The sequence below is a fragment of the Falco punctatus genome (genome assembly GCF_963210335.1).
Source record: "Falco punctatus genome assembly, chromosome: 19".
NCBI classification, from domain to species: Eukaryota; Metazoa; Chordata; class Aves; order Falconiformes; family Falconidae; genus Falco; species Falco punctatus.
The window spans coordinates 6,539,926-6,558,321 of NC_137599.1; the positions used below are offsets into that span (position 1 = coordinate 6,539,926).

At 53.8% G+C, this 18,396-nt stretch overlaps 1 protein-coding gene across 2 annotated transcripts; it reads left to right on the forward strand.

Moving 5' to 3' along the window:
* Positions 1-12,318: 12,318 nt before the first annotated feature.
* On the forward strand, positions 12,319-18,396 carry PHB1 (prohibitin 1). Of its 2 annotated transcripts, none has more exons than XM_080369679.1 (7): positions 12,319-12,460; positions 13,008-13,133; positions 13,551-13,712; positions 14,149-14,291; positions 14,913-15,029; positions 16,158-16,253; positions 17,216-18,396. In XM_080369679.1, exons 2-7 carry the CDS (start codon positions 13,046-13,048, stop codon positions 17,426-17,428), a joined length of 819 nt encoding a protein of 272 aa, XP_080225805.1. In that variant the 5' UTR covers positions 12,319-12,460; positions 13,008-13,045; the 3' UTR covers positions 17,429-18,396. The 2 variants fall into 2 exon arrangements, with proteins under 2 accessions (XP_080225805.1, XP_080225806.1); XM_080369680.1 differs by lacking the exon at positions 12,319-12,460 and adding an exon at positions 12,490-12,510.

Genomic DNA, 18,396 nt, shown 5'->3' on the forward strand with positions numbered 1-18,396 from the left:
ATATATATGTATATGATCAGCTCCTTGGGCTGCATCCTGTTTCCCCCGCTTGCAGTCTCAGGGGTGCTTGCTGGGTGATTGGGTCCCTGTTAGCAACAGAGCTGCTGGGCATGCAGATGTACTGATGCAGGGAGGGCTCCAGACATGGGGACATGAACCTGGATTTGGTGTCTCTGACTGATCTTCCAAGGCCTGACCCCACAGCAAGGGTGCTGGGTGCTTGGTGCATGCTCTGGAAGCTGCATCTCTCCCTTGGGCATCAGACTGAGGTGTTTCTAGGAGTAACGTAGCTGCTCTGGTCTCTTTACACTCAATGGAGAGGGACAGGAATCTTTGGGGGGCAACTTATATCTTAGATGGGCTGAATCATCTCCCAGGAAGAAAGAGGCATTTCCACCCCTTTCTCAGGGGTCTTAAGGCAGACAACCACTCAGGGCAGCTTAGGAGGAGGATTTGTCTTGTGCATGCACCCATATTCACTTATATCACTGAGCCAGGATTTTCCAGGGCAGATAGGATGTCAAAAGCCTGCCCTTTGCTGTACAGCCAATGGGAAAGCCCTTGGAAAAGCCACTGCTCAGCTCAGGGTGCTTGAGCCCTGGAGATTAACCTCTCCACAAGTGGTTTCCCTGGAGCAAAGGGCTGCCTGGGAGGCTCCAGGGAAAGAGCAGCTCCTTTCACACTTGTTTTCACCAGGGAAGTGCTTGTGTATCCTGCCAGAGCATCCCTGCTGATGGTGTAATGCATTCCTGGCCCTCATAGGCTGCATACTGGTGGTCCCAGGGGGATCAGTTCTCCAGTTCAGGCCCCAGAGGTGGTTTTGCTCTGGAGGTCTCTGGTTGCTGTCACAGTTTGAAAAGACAGAGCGCTAATGGGCTTCTTCAGAGGAGTCCTCCTGGGAACAGGGCGAGCAGGGTGCAAGCCTGCTGTGTTTGCAATAGGGCAGAATAAAAAAATTGATGGTGCACCAGCATCCCAGGGATCTAAGTAGAGACCAACCTATTCCCTTCCTCCTACCCACTCTGTCACAGCCTCAAAGGCTCTCGGGAGCAGGAGATGTTGGCAGAGGGGCCTCTGGCACCACTGTAACCTGAGCGATGGTGCTGGCTCTGTTGGGGTGGCTGGTTCCCTGGCAGGCAGGAGCAGATACCAACCCCATCCTTGCATGGGGACAGGCTCCTACAGGCTCACTATGTCCCTCATCCAAGCCAGGTCTCTGAGGCTGCACAGGTGGGTTAATGGAAAACAGCTCGTCCCATGACATCCTTTCTCTTCTTAAGAGATTTATTTAAAACAAAAAAAAAAAACACCCAACCCATTGCCCTCTACCCAAACCCATGAATTCAGAGCTTTCAGTTGGTTTTGGCTAGAGGTCTTTGCTAAGGATGGGAATGCGATCCACTGTGTCAGGTCCTGTCTCTGCAGCTTGAGTGCTTGGCTGGATTAGTCTGTATAAACAATTACCCAAAATGTGGCAGCTGTTCCCTGCTCCGGTTTTCTGATATCCCCCTGGGCTGGTTTTCTGTCTGCTGCCGTTGTTTAGCCCTCCAGCTCTCAGAAAGCTTGCAATGATGATTTTCTGCAGGTTACCCTGGGTCAAAGACAGCTGCTGGACTGTGCATTGCTCTCCTGCGTCTTCTGCTTGTGGGAGGTTTCCTTGGGACACCTGGCACAGGGAAATACAGTGTCGAGGCTGAAGGGTACAGATGGGAGAGCTGGTGGTATGGCTGCTTGTCTGCTGCCATGCAGCTTCATCTCTGGGGCTCTGCACCACAGGGCATCCCTCTGTGGTGCCTGTGCATATGCAGCCCCTGCTGCTTCATCTGGCTCTGCTCACCCTGGTAAAAGCACTGTGACTCCTCATGAACAGGGACTTGCTCCCAGTTTGGATGGGGAGGCTGTGATGAGCAGGTTGAGGTGCTGGGGATAAGAGCCATGCCACACGGCTCAGCACCCAGCCTGCTAGTGCCCTCCTGGAAATCCCATTTCCAGCATCAACAACAAACCCTCCTGGATGCTTTTCACCCCCACAATTGTATTTAGTTAAAAAAAAAAAAAAAAGGAATCTGTGTCATACTTCCATCTGTAAGAAGCTTTGGTGAAAGCTTTACTTGCTCTGTATGGAAACCCTTGAGCCCAAAGCACTTTGAGCAGCGAGTTGTTCTCTAACCACATCTGTCGGGCAGAAAGCAGCTCAGACACATTTCCCCTTGAGGGTAGCCTTCCCCAGGCATCTCCTCCAGCCACTGTCCTTGCCCGGGCTCCTCCAAGGATGTGATCACCATTTCCCTCCTGTGATGCCACATAGGACTCACCTTCAACCCCTCCCAGTTTTGCAAGGTCCTGCTTTCTCTGCAGGCATCAGGGCCAGGGGGTGGGGCAGATGGGGGGTTGCAGTAAAACAGAAAACCTTGGGAAAAACTCCCATGAATGCATCCCCAGGCTGAAAGCAGAGCAACCTGAGAGGGCTTGGTGCATGGGGAAGGGCCTCTCAGTCACGGCAGTTAACCCACGCTCCCTGGGGAGCCATGCGGAGCAGGGGGTTTGGGCAATCTGCTGCGTTCCCAAAGATTTTTAAAGCATGGAGGGGCATTTTGGGAAAAGCAGCAGCTTTGCTCCTGGCTCCTCTGGAAAAAGCATCTCCCCCGACAGCTGCTGGCAGCAGGGATCCCTTCCCCAGGCACAGCTATAAAAAGGAGGGTGTGGGGTCCCCTCCAGGGCCAGGCAGGGGTGACAGCTTGGATGAAACGTGTGTTGCCGACACCCTCCCTGCCAGCCCAACCTTGGCCAGCCCTTGGGGTGGCCAGCTGAGCATCACTGGGCTCAGGGAGCTCTGGGCCATCCCAGCCATCACTATCCGCTCCAGCTGGTGGTGAAGCAGGTGGGGCAGGAGCTGCTGCTGGCCATACCAGTGTCACCAAGCTCTGGGGTCACCATCGCAGCAGCAGAAGGGCACTGGGGAAGGATGGGGGGACATACAGGAGGGAGGAAGGTGACCCCTACCCCAATGCCTGTGTGGAGGCAGAGCTGGCAGTAGTGAGGAGGTCCAGAGAGGTTACATGTGTCTACCAAGGCATAAACCTCTGTAACACCCTGTGGCCCAGCAGGACCCACATTATGGCCAGGGGAGACGCTGCCAGCCCCTCCCAGTGAGACTCCCCAGCCCCACTCCCAGCGCAAGGTGCTGGCAAGTGGTGTTTTGAACAGCTACACTCCCGATATTTATTAGCCCTCATAAAACCTCCATTTAAAGCCCTGGGGGGCAAATCTGGTGCAGCACAGGCTTCCAAGTCGTCACCTGGGGAAGTACCCCCCAGCAGGGAGGTCTGGGTGAAGCTGGGGGGACAGGGCAAGCCATTCCTATCAGGCCAAAAATTCCCTCCAGTCTTTTTTGGCTTTTATTATTTATTTAGCAGCTTTTGTTTAAACCTTTTTACTGCCTATATAAAGAGGCTAGGAGCATCACTCTGCTTTGACAGCCACCAGTGTTCCCGGGACAGATCAGCTCCCAGAGCAGCTGCTCCTGGAGGTGTGAAGGCGATTTGAGCAGGGGGAAGGGACTCGGCTTTGGTCTCTCCTCACCCAAACCCACACACAGCAGGTGGATGGCCCAGACACAGCAGTGTTTGTGAGACCCTGCTGCTCCCAAGGCACGTCCCTGCAAGCAACGGGCTGGGAAAGAGCTGGGGCGGGGGGTGGGTGGGTGTGGGAAGGTCGTCGTCGTCGTTGTTGTCGTCCCCCCCCAGGGTCTGCTTGCACCTGGCTCAGGTCCATCCTGCTACAGGTCCCAGCTGATGCCAAGACACTAATGACCCCCTTATGCTGCCCAGCACCTGACCCTCCCGGCAGGATCTGGCCCCCCAGACCCACCTTTCTGGGCATTCAACATCCCCCCCAGCCCCATCTCCTGCAGCCTCAGCCTCCCTCCTGCCAGACCTGGGGAAATGGTTTAATGAAGGTTCAGCTTCAGGACAGGGGAGAGCAGAGGTCCTTGTGATCCATCTATTTAACTGGCAGTGATCACAAGGCTTAATTGAATTAAATGATTTAAGGATTTCCCTTTTGCTGAAGGGGAGGTGGGGAAGAGCTGGTAGTTGCAACTGTGTTCCAGTTTCATGCAGGCTGCTTGGGACCGGAATGGGTGTTTCCCCATGCTGTAGCACCTTCATGGACCATTCCTCCTTCATCCCAGCAGGAAAAAGAGACTTCATCTTTTGCTTCCGCCCCTGCAAAGCAATGGCTGGTGCTGGGAGAAGCTGCTTGGTCCCATGGATCTGGGTTTGCAAGGTGAGGGCTCTGCATTCCCCAGGCTGCCCCCAGTCCCATTGTTGGCTCTGCCACCAGCCTGCCTGCATGCCCGATTAGCAGCAAACTGAGCCCTATCCCCTAATGCAGAGCTGGGCAATACACCTCAGCTGGGACCAGAGCTCCCAGTGCCTGCTCTCCCTCACGGCTGAGCAGTTTTGTCTGTGAAGGTGCGTGGCCCACTCCTGCCCCCTCCCCTGGCCAGGGTCTGGGGGAGCTGCCCCCTGAAGTGCCTCTGCTGCAGGTTGCACAGCAGTGACCCAAGCTGTGGTCCTCTCCCTGTCCAGAGCACCCACCCCAACCCGGTGCTGTGCCCCCCGCCCCTACCCTGCAGCAATGCGGCACTGGGGGCCGTGCGTCACCTCTCTGGTGGTGAAGGTTCAGGATGTGGCTGGGTCCCCAGAGTCACGACATCCCCATGCTGTGGTAGCAAGGGCTGACCCCGGCGGGGATGTGATGTCCAGCCAGAGTGTCTGGAGGAGCGCATGAATCCAGGCTTTCCCCAGGGCCGACCTCCCCTGCTCTCTCCCCGGGACACACAACCCTCAAAGGTCTGACTTCAATAAACTTCAAAGCCTCTTTCACGGGCAGCCATTAGCTGAAGTGTTTTTTCATCTCCATTTCGTGGTTGGACTTGTTAATTCTGTTTGCTGCTGCCGTTGAGATTTGCCCAGAGTGTGTGGGGCAGGGATGCCGGGGTGGCCGGGGGCACCTCCTGCCTTGCCTGTGGTGGCTTGGCAGCTCTGCCCTTTGCGAAGGGGAGGACGGAGCAGGATGTGGCCTCACCCCGCATGGCTGGATTTGGGGACAGCAAGGAGTTATCCCATGGATGAGAGCATCAAGGGAAGTGGGGAACTGGAGCTGGGGGGATGCCTCCTCTGGAGCCCTCCAAGGCCATCCAGACTCAGCAAATGCCCTATGGAGCAGGATCAGGGCCATGCCTTTGCCCTCTTGGCTTTGGGGATGTTTTCAGTAGCAGCTTTCAGTCAACATGAACTTTGCTGCAGGATCTGGGAGCCCAGTGGCTGGACTGAGCCCTGGGGGCTGCCCCAGCAGACCTCTCCTCTGCCCTGGCCAGCCCCCAGCCCACAAAGAACTGGCTTTCTCAGCATCTTTTCCCTAATACTCTGCGATATGTCTGAGTGCAGCTGAGTTAAGGACAGATTTGTATGGCCCCCAAGCTGCCTCCTTCCCAATATCCAGGAATTAAACATTATGTGTGTCAGTGGGGAATTTAGGGAATCAATTGGCAGACAATTAAAGTGCACTGAAATTTGGGTGTAGGGAGAAATAGGCAGCAAAGAGGTTTAATCTCAGAGAGCTCCTGGTTGTTAACAGTTCCAGGGAATGAAAATGCTGGGAGAGAGCCATGGGGGAAGTAATACCTGGGGAGCAATGGAGATGGATTTGGCAGAGAAAGCCCCAGCCTTTTAGAAGCCGGAGGAGTTAAAGGGAAGGGCTGGAGGTGATGAGGCACTCAGCCCACCGACCGGGTGGCTGCCAAACCCTTCCATGGGCTGCCTGGCCAGGCTGCTAAAGCCAGCATTGTGACAGGTTGTGTTGGTGGGCAAAGAGCAGGGGCTGCATAACCCCCCAATGCCTGTGAACCCATGCCCCCCGACGCCCGCAAGCCTCCTGCTTGGCTCTTGCTGCCAGCACTGGTGGTTTCTGCCCTGACTCACAGTGAAGGGGCCCTGCAGTCTGTCCCGTCCCTCCCAGCACTCTGCCTGCAGGACAAAAGGCAGCCTGGGGCTGCCTGACCTCACCAGCGTTTTGGGGTGGTTTCTTTTCACCGCAGCTTCCACAAAGCGCTGGATTGTTTCCCCCCAGCAGCCACCAGCTCCAACAACATTCCTGCCTCCTCCAAGATGGTAGAAAGTGGGGGGAGGCTTTTTTCCCAAGGAGCTGCTCCAGGGATGGCTCCTGCACCCAGCATTATCCATCCAGCTGATGACTCAGCTTGGTCTGTCCCTGGGTGCTCAGCACAGTATTGGTTGGGGTGAGGGTGCTCTGGCTGCTACTGCTTCTCTGGGGGACTGCACTCACCAGGTGCACATCCTGGGAGGCTGCAGCACGGCATCAGCCCCAGCCCATCCCTCCTGCACAGGCACAGGGATGCTGGGGATGAGCTGACCTTGGCAGGAACAGGAGGACCGTGCCAAGGACAAGATCATGGGTGAGGGACGTGGACATGCACACACATCACCGCAGCCTGGCTCAGCAGTGAGAGGGGACTTGACAACCTTCACCAGGAGGTGATCGATCTGGCAGCTCAGAATAGCTGGGCCAGGCTGGAGAAGCATCCGCTGGGGTCACACAGACAAGAGCAAGCACCTGGGACTAATTACACTAAATAAACGAGCAATTAAGGACATTGCAGTAAGACTAAAACATCCCAGACCTCTACCTGACCTCCTCAAAGTTTCCCTGGAAACAGCCGCTGGGCTGGTGGGTCTGGGATGCTCAGCCTGGCTGTTCCCAGTGGGATAGGGGGCATCGAGGTCACCCTGAGAGTGGAAGGACTGTGGGGCACAGCCATGCAGGCAGCTGCTGGTGATGAGGCAAGTCTGAAGTGCTGTTGTCCCAGGGGCGGATGGGCTGGAGAAGGAGAGAGCACGATTCCTTCCACTGAGGGATGCAGCAGGTGCTGAGCCCAGGCCATCCCGCTGGGAGGATTTCAGCTCGAGTCTGGGTAGCCCCATGTCAGGAACAGCAGTGGGGCTGGCAGGACGGGGCCACGTCGGTCAGGCACCGATGGGATGCTTCAACTGTGTCCCCCCAGACTTGACCCCCACCTTGCTCCCAGCTGTGCAAAAACCACCAGGAAGGCTTTTCCTCCCTCTAAGCACCCCAGCAGCAGAGACCCCCACTGAATCCTGGCCACGTGACCCCCAAAACTGTCCATTTTGCTCATTTTTTTTCCCTGCAAACGAGCCAAGATGCACGCAGCAGCAGCAGCAGCACAGGAACACTGTGCCCACCAAAAAAGCAGCTCCCACCAGCCTCACAGGGGTCCCAGGGCTTCCCTCGCCCCCAGCCTCCGCCAGCCTGGGGTGAATCCCCCTAGGGGCCATGCCATGGCTTTGCCCTCCCGTGCTGCTGTACCAGAGAGGGGCCAGATTCTTCCAGTGGTTCCTGTAATGTACCAGCTCAGATGAAAATGCTTTTAGAGCCCCTGGGTGAAGGGGAGCAGGGGTGGGTGCAGCCAGCCATAAATCCTACGTCAACAGCAGCACAGAGCCATTGATCGCCTGGCCCTGGCAGCACGCGTGGCCAGCGCTGCCTTCAGGTGGGTGCAGTGGGCTGGTGTTGGGGAAACCAAGAACAAGCAAGGGAAGTGATGAACCATGCCAGAAAGGGGAGGGGGCAATTGTCAGCCAGGGTGGGCTGGATGCTGTTCTGGTGTCTGCAGGATCCCCTTTTCCCCCGCAAAGCTGGGAGTGAGAAGGTGCTCATTAGAGGATGCTCTCATGGCTCGGGATACAGCAGTGGTGTGGATCCCTGGGTGGGCGCACCCAGACTGTGGGAAGGGGGAAGCCTCTCCTGGAGCTGCTCTTCATCATGTGATGGTGAATTAATGAGCAGTTAATGAGGAGGTGAGTCCAGCCCCCTTAGCCCTCCTGGCTGCTCTGGGGAGCTATAAGGTGGGTGGGGGCTGATGAAGGTGCTGCAGCAGCATGCAAAACTCCTTTGGGGGTTTGTACAGCTCCTAGCACCCCAGATAATTGATTTTAAGCCTTAATTTAATTAAGGTCCTAATTTTTTGCAGCACCACAAAACCTCATCACATCAGAGGAAAGGAGCAAGGGCTAACAGCATGGTTTGTTGGTGTGCTGGGGCTCAAGCTTCAGGTCAGTGCTGGTGCAGGATGGGGTGCATGAGGCTCACCCCTTCCAGGCTGGGCTTTACCTGCCCCCTCCCCGCTCCACCCTGGTCCATCCAGAGCCTTGCTTGCTCCTCCCCCGCAACACACTTGAGAAGCCAATTTGCTGGGAAGGAAATAAAAAGGTATGCAATTAAAAAGCTAGTAGACACAATGACAGAGGGTCAGCAGTTCATGTGCTAATGCAAGCAGATTTTGTTATGATTCATTAAGTCATTAACTCCCTTTTAATTGGAGCTCCTTTATGGACATGCCATTTTACCTTTGCAGAGAAAACATGGGTTGGAAGTGAAGGGAGGGTGGGAGAGACTCCCTTCACAGCATGTGAGGTACCCCTGTGCTCCAGGGGAGACCCAAATCCCCCCAGGGTTGTGTTTTGGTGCCAGAGACGAGAGCAGCCCATTTATTTTGCAAATTTGGTGCAAGCCATAGGAAGGGGATGGGGAGCAGCTGGGGGATGCAGGGAAGGGAAAGGTGCTGTGGGTTTTGGGGGGCTGAGGTCTTCCCTGGCCTAGTCCCAGCTTCCTTGGGACTGCTGGCTGGCAATTACCAGCCATTGCAGCCTTCCTGGGAGCAGTGTGGGGCTTAATGCAGCCGGTTTCAACTGGCTGCTCGCTTACACCAAGGAGGAAATTTTGTTAAGTGGTGATAACCATCGAGGAGAGATGAGAAACCCTGGCCCCGGCGCCCGCCCTGCTTCTGGGACCCCAGGCAGCAGAGAGCTGGGATGCTCCGGTTCCATCTCACTGGGTGCTGGGGAGCCCAGCATGGGTGGTGCAGCTCACTGCTGCACAGAGCTTGACCCCAGATTATTCCCTGATGGGATTAGGGGTAATCCTGGTTTTCTCTAAACCCTCCAGGACTTTCCATCCCCAAACCTATGGCCTAGCCCCATGCCTGCCCAAAGGTCCCAGCCCCCTGCCTCGGTGGGGGCTGTGTTCCTCTCTGGCGTGTCAGGTGAAATTGCCTGAGTGACAGACAAGCTCAATTCTAAAGCAGATTAATTAAACTGCATTACAGGTCTGTGTGGACAGAGTTCAGAAAGAAAACGGCCTTAATTCGATTTCTCTGATTTGCAAATCGTGGCAGAGAAGTCAGCTGAAATCACATTAAGGCTGTTTCCACTCTGAACTGTGTCCTCGAAGGGGTTTAATGTAGTTTAAATAATTTAATTTAAATGCTTATTGAGACTAACTGGGTTACATGCCGGGTGCGGGACTGGAGCTGCCAGGGCTCGTGCTGGGACCCCTGTGCAGGGCTGAGTGGGTGGGAACGGGACAGCAGCATCAGCCCCATCCTATTGTATGTGAGCTAAACCCATGGTTTGGGTTGGAAAAATCTCATTTCTGCCAAAAGCCATTCTCTGCTTGGGTGGATCTGCCACTGTGTCCCTGCAAATCGATGCCTGCTTTCATGGCCCTGCGTTCCTGGGGTCACTGGCCGCTGAGTGCTTGGATTCTCCACAGTTTGCAAACTTCATGCCATAAATTTTTCAGGAGTGGTGCTGGCCAGCGACGGCCGCTTGCGGACAGCTAGAGAAGAGGAGTCTTTTTGTTCCTGCGCTGCAGTGGCCGGAGCTGGGCCAGTCTGCCCAGCCCTGGCTGCACTGCCTGAGGACAATGAGCCACTTCTTGAAGCTGCCATTTCTTTTCCCAGTGGAGGAATGTCCCCTGAAACACAGCGGATGGCAGCAGCCTCACTAAAAGACTCAAGCGAGGGGTGCAGCTCGCTGCCATCACCCAGCAGTGGGGTCTCAGCCCAGTGCTGTTTTGAGGTGTACCTCCACGGCCACATTTCCTAGGGCATAGGATGCTTCTGGCTGCTTCAGGGCTGCTCAGCCCCTTGCCTCCATCTCAAACCCAACAAGTCACCAGCCATCAAGGCTTTGTGCTGCATCCCTCAGCCCACAAAGCTGGGGATAGTCTTGGTGGGTGGCAGGGACACACACTGGGTCCCCCCACACTATCAAGTAGCATGTCAGCCCATATAGCTGGCATCAGCCCCAGCTGAATCATCTGCCATGTATTTCCCCCACATAGGACCCATTTTTCTCTAGTTTTGCCATACATGTGTCACCACCTCCAGCCTGGTGGCTCCTGGGGCTCCCATATCAAAACCTGGGCCCTAGACCAAAAATCCCCATTGCCATGAGCCTTGTTCATTTTTTTGCATGAATGGGAAACACTCATTTTACACAGCAAGAGAAATGGAAGGGGGCTGCATGAACCCAGCAGCAAATGCGCCCATGACGGCTGCTACAAAATGCAAAGCGCAGGGCAATGCTGGGCAGGGGGGTGTAAAGCTCCATCCCCTGGCTCCATAAATTCCAACTTTAATGATTGAATTGTGCCCTGTGTGAATTTCATGTCAAAAAGGAATAAATCTATTGGTGTTTATAGCCATGGCTTTGTCACCAATTAGGATGTTATTATTGGATTAGATGCAAGTAGACAGAAACCTCCTGGGGCAAAGTCATCCTTGGGGGAAAGCCCAGCGGCTGGTGGAGGATCCACTGGGATGGCATTGGGCTATGGGGGCTGATCCTGCTGGCTGGGCTGGAGGTGGATTCTCCCTGGGTTTATCCCTGTGGGGAGGCACGTAACCGAGGGCAGGCACAGGAGCACCCAAAATTTGACTTTACACTTCCTGCTTGCAGCAGCTGGAGCTTACTAGGATCTGGCCCCCAAATCAGTTTGCAGTGACTCAGGGTTTTGGGAACAGTGATCACAAGGAGGGCCAGGTCCTGGCTCAGGGCAGCTTTTAGGGTTTGGCCATGGCTTTCTGGGGCACCCCCATTTCAGCTGGGCTTCAGGGATGTTCCCCAGCAGGTTCAACTGCTGCTGAACACCTTCACCTTGTCCTGGTCCTCTTTGGCATCTGCTTCCTGGTGTTGCCAAAGCACAAGAGCTTTTGTGGCCTTGAAAGGAGCATTGCTAGACACAGGACAGGACACATCTGTTGCATAGCTGTGCCAGGGGACCTAGGAGGAGGTGACTTTCCCAGGCAGGAGTTGCTCCAGCACGGCCACTCAGGGCTGCGTGCATGGGAATGGAGGGGCACACAGACAAGAGCTGGGGATCAGGGACATAAGCTCAGCTGGGATCTGCCCCCACTTTTAGGGGCCCTGTACATCTCCCCACTCAAAGGGCAGTGCAGGCAGCCAGCAGGCTGCAGCACCAGAACCTCCGTTGCTGGGTTGCTGAGCAGCTCCATGCCTCAGTTTCCCCACAGGGAGCAGAGTAGGGAGTAGAGACCCTCTGAGCTCCCAGAGGGGACGGGACACTCCATGGTGGCTCCTGGGGTCTGCTGGGCCCTGAAGGATGGGGTTCAGCACCACTTTCACCCTGAGATGCTATCAGGAGGTCGTGGCCTGGGGGAGTAATGAAGTGCCCAGTGGTGTCACATCAGAGGGAGAATGCATCAGGGAGGGTCCCTCGGCAGGAACAGGAGGGGCTGCCTCGGGGAAAGGCGACTCCTCTGGGGTCTCTCTGGGCAGAGGGTTTATTGTTGTCCGTCAGTCGCCCCTTTTTTAGCGGGATTCCTGGAGCGTATAGGAGGGTGCTACTTCCCTCTAGCGGCACCAGCCCTCCTGTTCATGGGGTTGCTGAGCCAAAGGAGAGGCTCACGGCGAGGGAATAACGGCCTTTGTCTGCAGCTGGACGGGGACGGCCCTAGGGGGCTGTCTGGCTTCTCATGCCAAGGGGGACGAGGAGTCTGGCGGGTGACTGCCTGGTCCGGGGGCAGTGTCACAAGTAGGCAGGATGCGGCCAGACGCCAGGGGTCCTTCCTCAGCATTGATACCGCTTCATCAAAGCCCCTTTCTACGCCGCTGCACCGCCGGGACCTGCCGCCCCGCTGCCTGGGCACTACCGGGAAAGGTCAGGTCCAGGCCCGCTTTGCCTCGTGACAAGCGAGGAGCGAGCACACGCTGGCCCACTCGTCCTGGCTGTCCGTGAAGCATCTCCGGTCCCCGCAAGCCCCTGTACGGCCCCGGGCGCCCCAGTGCAGCGCCCACGTGGCTTCCTTCCGCTAGGCCTACAGCTCCCAGGAGGCCCTGCGCGCAGAAGAAGCTGCAGCCAATGGAAAACGGCCTTGTTCAGCGCCCCGGCCTCCGCGGGGTACGCCGGGAGTTATAGGCCGCCGGGCAAGGGGCAGCGCCGTATAGAACTACGTGTCCCAGAGTGCCGCGGGGAGACGCGGGCCAATGAGCAGTGGGCGTCTTGGTGCAGCGCTCAGGCGCACTGGGGCCGGTGCCTGGGGATTCATGTGGAGGTCAGGGGCGCTCGCGAGGGGAACGGGGCAGGAGGGTGCGGTGGGGCCCGGTAGGTGTCGGGCCCGGTGCCCGAGCCGCGGCCTGCGGGCGAGCGGGGCCTGGGGTTGCCTGTGCAAGGGGCGAGAGGCCTAGGAGGGAGTGGGAAGAGGGCGGCCTGACGGGGGGGAATCAGGGCAGTGGGAGGTGGCCGGAGCGGGTTCGGGGTGCGGAGGGCCCGAAGCGGGGAGCCGCGGCGGTGCAGAAAGGATGGGGCGAGCTGTGATCGAGGGGCGGGTTGGGGCAGGCGGCATGAGCCTGCGGGGTGCTCGTGGGTGGGGGCGCCCACGTACGCGGGGTGCTGCGGGGTCTGGGGCGCCGAGCCCAGGGAGGAGGCCTGCGGGCTGAGGCAGCTGTTGAGGGGAGAGGCAGGGCTGCTGGTGGGGTGCAGCCACTGCAGGGTGGGGTTTTCGGAGAGGGGGGGTAATCCTTGGCCTGTAGGCATCTGCACGCAGGACTTCCCGGACTTCTTACTTCATAGGGTTTTAATGAGCTGGTGGGTTTTTGCAGGAGGGACGTTTTAAAGGGGCTGGAACTGGACGTGTGAAATGGCTGCGAAGGTGTTTGAAAGCCTTGGGAAGCTTGGCCTGGGCTTGGCTGTCGCAGGTGGAGTTGTCAATTCTGCTCTTTACAATGGTGAGTGGAAGAGCTGACCACTTCAGTTCATATCTTTTTTTAAAATTTTTTTTGTTAGTAACTTGGCTACTCTGTGCTTTTATTGCTTATGACATTGGGGGAAGATAGATGTGAAGCCTTGCTGGGCTGTTCTATACCTTGTATACCTTGTGCCTTGCATGAGCAAGAGGATTGTGAGGTTCTTTCTCTAGAAAGCTGTTAATTAGCTGCTGCCACTGTGAGCAGGTGGAGGGCCAGGAGTGATGGCTACATCTTCTCTTTGCCCTGTTGCTCCAGATATTCTAACTAATTTCACTGGTCTCCTGTAGCAAAAGGCTTTAACCATCCTTAACAGACTGCTTCCATTGAGAAGGTTTTGGTGGTGTGTAGATTCAACAGATAGTGAAACAGTGTTTGATGTGCTCTTTTCTTCTCTAGTTGATGCGGGCCACAGAGCTGTCATCTTTGACCGATTCCGTGGGGTCCAGGATACAGTGGTGGGAGAAGGTACCCACTTCCTCATCCCCTGGGTACAGAAACCCATCATTTTTGACTGCCGCTCTCGCCCCCGTAACATTCCCGTGATCACTGGCAGCAAAGGTGAGTGTTTGGACCTGGCAACCATAAGAAAACCAGATGCTCTGATGATTTTTTTTTTCTTCTGGGCGTTGAAATCCCATGTGTCCCAAGTCCAGTTTGGCACAGAGTCAGGAATGATTTGATCTGTTTTTTTAGTTACAGAATAGATTAAAAGATCCTACCTTTGGTCCTGTAAAAAATCCTTTTAAACATAAAGTCTCTGCCTTTACAGTAGGGCAAGTAATTCCCTAGGTCACTAACAAACTGAAGCTGAAATCTTATCTGTAAGGAGGATTTAGATGCCAAGGTGAAAGGCATAGTAAAAATAATTTGTTTTTTCTGGGAAAAAGAAGTCTGAATGTTTATTCTTTCTCATTTAGTTGCCCTAGAGAGGACAGCTTCAGGAAATCTCCTGCCCCTGTGGTTTGCTACTAAACTCATGGCTTTCTTTGAACAGATCTACAGAATGTGAACATCACATTGCGTATCCTGTTTAGACCAGTGACTGCCCAGTTACCACGGATTTTCACCAGTATTGGAGAGGACTATGATGAGCGTGTCCTGCCCTCAATCACAACTGAAATCCTTAAATCTGTTGTGGTAAGGACAGTATAAGAGCTGCTGGGCTCTGCCAGTCATCTTTCCTCTTTTTAGCAGTGAGGGACCCACCAGCGTGTGGAATATGTTGTGCTTCAGAATAAGGCTTCTCTTTCCAACCCCCAGGCTCTCATCAGACATCCAGAAAAGCTAATCGTAGCTTTTTTGTTTCTTGGTCATTCCTGACTGCTTGGGCTGACTTGATTCATGTTGGATGATCTCTGGATGACAAGAGGTTTATTTGTTACCTGCTCTCAGCTGTTAGCTCTGCTCTTCAGGCTGGGAGTCTCGGGCAGGAGACTGGGCTTTTTACTTCTCACATAATCTTAGATTTCAGCTTACAGAAGATCTCTGGTTTTGGAAGCATACCCAGGGAACTGCCAAAGAATGACTAACCAGTTTTAGTCCAGCTTTTACATTAAGTGCTCAACTGGACAACCTCCCCTTCAGCTTACACTTAAATTCCCAGACATTCAGTCTTTCTCTTACTTCAAATGCCTGGGCAGCTTGGTGTTTGCTAGCTTTGGGAGAGCTCTGGGGCTCACAGGTGCAAAGATGGGCAGGGAATGGAGCATCCATCACTTCTGGGAGCTTTTTTCTCACTGTTCTCCATCCTGATTTCAGGCTCGCTTTGATGCTGGAGAATTGATCACTCAGAGAGAGCTGGTCTCAAGACAAGTGAGCGAAGACCTCACGGAGAGAGCAGCAACCTTCGGGCTCATTCTGGATGATGTGTCCTTGGTAAGAGTTTTCCTCTTTCCATTTTTCTCTTTGGAGTGTGCCCAAATAAGAGCAGTGGAGAAGAGAATTGGTAGGTGGCCAGAGACGAGTGAGCTGGAAGTTTGGACATGTGGACAATGTTTGTCTGCAGTTGCATGGGATGTAGTGGTTACTGGTCATGTCAGTACCTCTGGTTTTGTCACTGGCCTTCTGTGACCTTGAGTAAGCCCTTGAAGGCTCTGCTGTGCTGGCCTTTCAACAGACTTCACTGTTGCAGGGCTTTTACAGTTAAAATGAAAAGTGCTTCTGTGGGTGATGGATCAGGCTGCACATCACTTTAGAGAAGGCAGCTGTTCCATGGGTACCCTGAGACACAGGGAGAAAGTGCTAGGCGTGAGGAGGTAGTGAAAATAGCTGCTTTTGATAGCATCCTTTTTCTGCAAAGTACTAGGTTTTCTCCTGGCTGTGTCTTCTAAAAGACTAATCAAGGAGGGAGCTCTCCTCTCCTATCTCCCTATAAGCTTTATAAATTAAATGTGTTGTAATCTGGCGTGTGCGTGCACCTCTCCCTCTCTCTTCTGGGACTTCCCTCGAAAGCCTGCTTAGAGCAAAGGGCCATATAGGAAGTTTCTGCAGGAAGGTGACCGTATTTCTGCAAAATGTGAGTTACGACTGTTTCTGGTGTTCTCCTGAGCATGCTACTGAAGGAAATTCATCTTTCCCCTGTCCCATCCCAGGAGCCTGCAACTGTCCAAACAGCCCAGTCTTGAGTGCACCAGTGCATACTGGAACATACAAGGTGTAGGAAGGCTTGGCAAAGAACAGGCTTCCCTGCTTTGGGAGGGGAGCACTGAGTGAGTGGGCTGCCCCTGCCAGGTGATGCAGCAGGAGCTGGTGGCAGGGGGAGCATGGTGTGTCTCTGGTGTTACTGGTATGCTGGATTGGAGCTACACTTGTGTATCCCTTGAGACTTCAAAACTGGATGGGGAGGTCTGCTTGTCTTAATTTCTGTTCTTTTAGGAATACTGGCTTTCCATCTCCATTCCACTTTCACTGATACAGGCAGGCTGCCTCCCCCTTGGGGCTTGTGTGGGTCACAGCACTGTAAATTGTCAGCATTGTGGACTTAGCTTGATTTGTGCTCTGCAGACCCATCTGACCTTTGGCAAGGAGTTCACAGAGGCGGTGGAGATGAAGCAAGTGGCCCAGCAAGAAGCAGAAAGAGCCAGATTCATTGTGGAAAAGGTACCTTGTCCTGAGAAACATGGAAATGGTTCCTGGTATCTCCTTTCCCACTCTAGCTTGCAGTGAACATCTCTCACCTGCCCATGAAACCAGGCAGCTGAATGCTTAAGTTGCTTAGGGTCATAATGTTGATACGGTTCTTGGCTCTGGCACATGACGGTTGGATAGATAAAGCATAAAGTTGATGTTGGTTTTTTTTTCTTTTAATAATGTGTCTCAGTCTTACTGGAGTGCTAAACAGAAATGTCCGCATGGAGGAGGTAGGAAACAGCCCTCAGGAGGAAGTGTCAGTTAGAAGTGGGGTTCAAGGTGGAGACTTGCAGCTGAAGGGATCCTGCTGTTTGTGAATTTTAGAGGGTGGACAAAGTTTTGCATGGTGTTTGATATCATGGGCGTGGGGGGCTCTGTCATAGGAGTGTTACTGACTGCATGCCCCAGGCCACATAATCTCTGACCAACCCGGGATCTTGGTCAGCATCCACAGACACAGTTTCATGTTGAAGCACCTTGGTACAGCTGAGAAACATGCCTGTTGAGATTGCAAGAACCTGCAACTACACCCAAAATTAATCTAGTGGATGTAGAAAGATGCATGTAATCAGCCAGGATGATTAAACAGTAGAAGTGTTTATTTGTTTTTAACTCCACTGGTGAAGTTCTCAAATCTTTCATAGACAATTTTTCACTAGCAGTGCCTTTAGGTGGGTTAATGTTTCATGAGGTTAAGACTAAGGCAATTTCAAGATAATTTTTCAGCCTTTTTTCCACAGTAGGCAGAAAAACAGTCTTAACAGGATACAGCTTTAAATTAAAATCACCTTCTGTTGTAGCTCTTGTACTGGGGAAAACAACAGTAGGGTGGCGAAGTGGGAATTTATATTTTAAACATGACAACAGCATCTTCCTTCTCTTTTGGTTGTTTTCTCTGTTGGTTATTCCCCTTTTCATCTGCTTACTTTCAGGCTGAGCAGCAGAAGAAAGCAGCTGTCATCTCTGCTGAGGGAGACTCAAAAGCAGCAGAGCTGATTGCCAATTCACTGGCCACTGCAGGCGATGGTCTTATTGAGCTGCGCAAGCTTGAGGCAGCTGAAGACATCGCATACCAGCTCTCGCGGTCCCGCAACATCACCTATCTGCCCTCTGGACAGTCTGTGCTCCTCCAGTTGCCACAGTGAACCTGGCTCTGCAGCCATAGCTAGCCTGGTCACCTCTACTTACTAGATCAGCCCTTACCAAAAGAATCTTTGCAATTTCCTCATTGGTAAAAGCAGAGGAAATTAAAATTCAACCCATTTTGAATTCTTAATCAAATAAAACTGAACACTCTTGACAGCAAACCTGCATTCCTCCCATGTATGGTCAGAGCAGTAGCTTCACTGACCATTAAGCTAAGTTTGAGAATTGCCCCTTTCCAGGCAGTTTGAGCAACAGGAGCAGAATTTTCACCTGTTCACTCCTGGGATGAATGAGTAGCCCAGGTGACTCCCTGACCGCTAGAGTGCTGTATCAATCAGGTATCACAGCAATGCTTCAGTGCCTTTAGGCTGGCTGAGCCAGGGTCAACAGACTTGCAGGTCCTGGACTACAGAACAGGGATGCTCAGGGCTCACTCAGTCAAGCCAGTCTTTTTTTGCGGGTGTCAGCTGAGAGTAAGAGGACATCTCAGCTGTTAGGGCAGTGGCTCTGCTGAGCCTGTGTGAACAGATAGCACTGATGGCTGGAGGCACAGGTCACGAGTGCATTGAGGCTGGGGGTGAAAACTGCAGAGATTTCACTTTTGTAGTAGATGGATTTCAGGTACAGAGAAGATACTTCCCCTGCAGGAAATACTTCTCGCATATATGCTGGAAATGGAACATCTGCACCTCTTCCCCTGCCGCTGCACACTTGACCTCTTTGCTGCCACCTGCCCTGTTGTGCAGCCTTGGTTCTTTCACCAAGGTCAGTAAAAGTGGCAGTCAGCCTATTGCAGGTGGCACCTGGGACAAAGAAGGGATGACTTGGTGCTCTGTGGCTCAGGCAGTTGGAGGTGGGCAGAATTCTCTGTTACATCAACACTTCTTATTTAGGGAACCTGGACTGTGAGGAGGATGTGATGGATGAGATTGTATAAGCAGCCTTCAATAAATGCCACAGTCCCAAA